The 3,665-nt window shown below is 42.6% G+C and overlaps 1 protein-coding gene across 5 annotated transcripts in view; it reads right to left on the bottom strand.

The window, feature by feature from the left end:
• The window catches only part of LOC108751129 (armadillo segment polarity protein), a 9,202-nt gene that overhangs the window by 4,178 nt on the left and 1,359 nt on the right, over positions 1-3,665 (bottom strand). For 4 of the 5 annotated variants that reach the window (XM_018491166.1, XM_018491161.1, XM_018491164.1 and 1 more), the window contains exons 2-7: positions 2,851-2,914; positions 2,544-2,774; positions 1,657-2,451; positions 1,224-1,492; positions 523-864; positions 145-318 (exon numbers count right to left, since the gene is read on the bottom strand). In XM_018491166.1, coding sequence (XP_018346668.1) covers positions 145-318; positions 523-864; positions 1,224-1,492; positions 1,657-2,451; positions 2,544-2,774; positions 2,851-2,887 — 1,848 coding nt within the window. In that variant the 5' untranslated portion in view covers positions 2,888-2,914. Of the gene's footprint in view, positions 1-144; positions 319-522; positions 865-1,223; positions 1,493-1,656; positions 2,452-2,543; positions 2,775-2,850; positions 2,917-3,665 lie in introns of all 5 variants that reach the window. The other variant, XM_018491162.1, reaches the window with a different exon arrangement.

Raw genomic sequence — 3,665 nt, 5'->3', positions numbered from 1 at the left:
GGGGGGGGGGGGGATAAATGCAGAGAATTTGTATTCAACTATTATTTAAGATCAAGAACAAATTTACAATTTAAAAAATTCAAAACAACACACAAAAATACACAGAGTAAATACAAGCATTTTCGTAAAAATAGCAATACGTACTTGTACGAAAATCGGAATTACGTTCTGCGATCGAATTATCATCCTATTATTGGACTCTCTTGCAAGAATATGAAGAGCACCTACTGAACCTTCTACTATTTCTTCCATTCGTACTCCATCTGCATATGCACCCGATGTTTGTTGACTTCCGGTACTAGCAACAGATGATCGTTGCTGCAAATAAAAAATAGCATCATTCTATTATGTAAAAACTATAATAATGTCATATTTTTTATGTTAATGTTTTTTATCTTTAAGTAGCATATAAATAACAATAACTAAAGATTTTCTTAGTAAAAAATTATATAATTAAAATATTAACTATTATTATGCAATGTATATTATACGATTTTATTTTCTATAACGACTTATACTCACTCGTTGAGTATCCTGGAATGCACGCATCAAGAGTCTTACAAGATGATGTATTGCGCCGTGGTCGCGTAACGGGATGTGATTAGAAGGACAAAGAGCCAAGTTGCGGATTAATCCAATAACTGCTTTCACCAATGGCCAGCGCGACGGCGGGTGAAGTAATTTGACTATAACTTGAATACCATAATTTATTCGAACGGAATTTTGTGCCATTTCCGCTTCGCCGTGACGCGAGGTCAAGTGACGTAAGGCGCACACCGCTGGTTCGGTGATTTCCTCCCGATCACCGGCATTGATGATCGTACGAACCAGAGCGTCGACACCACCAAAATTACATACTGCAACCTAAACAAAAAGTATAATGTAGACCTTACACGACCATATTATTGATATTTCAGCTCAATTTTATGTACATTACAAACCTTACATAGTCGATAATATTCAGACAACAAATCATGATATTATTGATCCGAATTTCTTGATCCTTGAACATTAATATCGTTCTGTAGTAGAGGATTTTGATATGATAGAGAATATTGTTCGAGAATGAAGAAATTCGAATCACCGTCAATATTCTACATTAGTTTACCAATATTAACACACAATAAATAATACTGTCAATACTAACAGTATTATTGACTGTGTGAGGTTTCTATAAATTAGATAAGAGCAAGAGCATTGTAAAAAAATTTTATTGGACGTACTTTGTTACGCTGATTATTACAGGTTAAGTTTGACAAAATGCCAGCAGCGCACGTAACCACATTTACGTCTGCTGATCCGAGCACAAGCACGAGACTCTGCAATAAATTATCGAGTCCGTCAACCTTTGTGCCAGCGTCTGATAGATTACGCAATGTCCACAAACAATTCTGCACTAATCTTTGACTCGGATTTGCAAGATGCATGGCAAGTGCCTGCATACCACCAGCCTCCACAATCGCGGGTTTATTACTAGGACAAACAGACAATACTGCAAACAAAATAAATTATCTATTAATAAATGCAAAATTTCATTACAACAGTTTTTAGACTTTCACAAGTATTAGTTATTTATACAAGTTATTTATTCGAAGATACCAGAAGGGTTTTGCGAGATTATTTGCAGTGTTTTTACCTTAATTAGGATCAAATTACCTTTCAATACTCTCGAAGTGGTCCACAACAATTTCTCATATTCGTAAGAACGCATGATGCGCACAAGCTCTATCGGGCCTTGCGAAGCAAGAATAATCAGCTTGCTCTCCTGATTTCCATATGCCAGAATCTGCAGACAATCGGTAACAATGGCTAGAAATTTAACGTTATTCCGTTGAAGTAGAGCGACCATTTTTTGCAAACCACCGGCAAGGCGCACGGCCATCTTAGAGCCGTCTTGGTGAAGCAATAAGTTGTGTAGCGTTGTTATTGCGTAAAAGAGAACAGACTCTACTGGGGAACTCAGTAGTTTTACAAGCGCAGGAATTCCGCCGCTCTTGAAAATAGCTAGCAAGCCTTGTCGATGATGCGATAAATTGTGCAAGGTGCCAACTGCAGCCTTCGTCGATTCTAAATCCTCGCTGTTAGAGATAGCTCGCACTAAGGCGGCTACCATCTGCATGCTGTTCATAATAGCATGACGAGAGGCTTCCTTCTTAGACAGTTGATGTACCATCATGGCCGCTTGAGAAACAACCACCTGATCCTCATCATTCAACAATTTGATCAATTCTGGAATAGCGCGCGTAGCAAGATCAGCATCGTCCTGATAATTTATCAAATTGACGACGGCATGCTTCAGCATTTGACTCGGCTCGGCCAATCTCTGTACAGCGGTGGGCTGTGCGGGATCAAATTGCGTGGAAGGTATCTCTACACCTTCTTCCAATGTTTCAGGAAACATAGCAGCACGAACACGCTGTGATCGAGTGTGACTCAGTTGCTGATTCATTTCTAAAAGATGTCATACCATTCGATATAATAATACACAATATCCAACTTTTGCAATGATAACATCGGATTTACGAATGTAATAATAGCCTCACCATCAACTTGATCTTGTGTGAAACCCTGTGCAAACCCTTGATCCAGATCGAACATCAGCTGATCCCCTTCCATCTCCTCATCTTCCTTGCCAGATAGAGATGGTGCCTGAGTGACAGCGCCGGAATGGATACCTGAGTCATTCATGTAGGAATTCTGCTGCCACATGAGTGTCTGTTCCTTGGCAGAGCCCATGGGCAAGTCGCCCGGGCCCTGATAATTCCCTTGAGACACTGTAATTCAAACAAACGTAAACCCCATGCGCGTCCCCCATTGCGACAAATTGTACATCATATGAACGTGACTTACTCGGTCTAGATTGATTCGTCGACATTGGGTAACTCATGATTCCGGCAAGAGCTTATCTCTGTACCTGAAAGAAACAAAAGCAAGATCTACGTCAAAATCTGCAGACGCTACGAATACACCATTCTGCAATACAGGCCCTCGTCACACGTCTACTCTCTGCTCGCGCTATTCCAATTATGCAAAAAGGAAGTGACATCAACAATGTGAAAAAAGACCAAATGCGAAGCGACATTCCTGTCGTCTGACGCGAGACTGGAATGCTCCGAGACCGAGTGGTTTACCGGCTCGGCGAGGGACAATTGCATTCATTCCCACCGAGTACTTCGAGGAGAGAATGAACAAGAGAAATCGCTTTGAAACGACATATGTTCGTTAAAATGTTCACTTGCGTGACAATAGAACGGTACGGCGGGTCAGTGCATCCTGCTGCGACAGGGAAAGATGCTCCCGCACGGAATGTGGGCGCGATCGAAGGGTCCTCTCCCCTCCTTCTCCTCCTATCTCCCTCTCCCCTCTCTCGCTCGCTCGCTCTTTCTCTTTCCTTCTATTCTCCCCTCCTTCCTTCTCTGTCTCGCTCTCGCGTCGCACAGCTTCAGGCCTTGTGGGTGTTCGCACGGCCGGCCGCGATCGAATATGCGTCGTGCCGTTGCACCCGTCGGGTGTAGCCGCGGGATGCGGCCGTGCGGGAATTATAACGAGGTCCCCCCCGCGGAATTTGGGGTGGGACGGAGGAGCGCTGGCCGCGTGACATAACGAGAGAAATGCGAGAATGCGATGTGTCATCATTTTCTGACAATCGACGAGGTCTCGTAGGA

This window comes from Trachymyrmex septentrionalis, unplaced genomic scaffold (assembly GCF_001594115.1).
Source record: "Trachymyrmex septentrionalis isolate Tsep2-gDNA-1 unplaced genomic scaffold, Tsep1.0 scaffold40, whole genome shotgun sequence".
Lineage (NCBI taxonomy): Eukaryota > Metazoa > Arthropoda > Insecta > Hymenoptera > Formicidae > Trachymyrmex > Trachymyrmex septentrionalis.
This window is presented reverse-complemented; position numbering and strand designations above follow the sequence as displayed.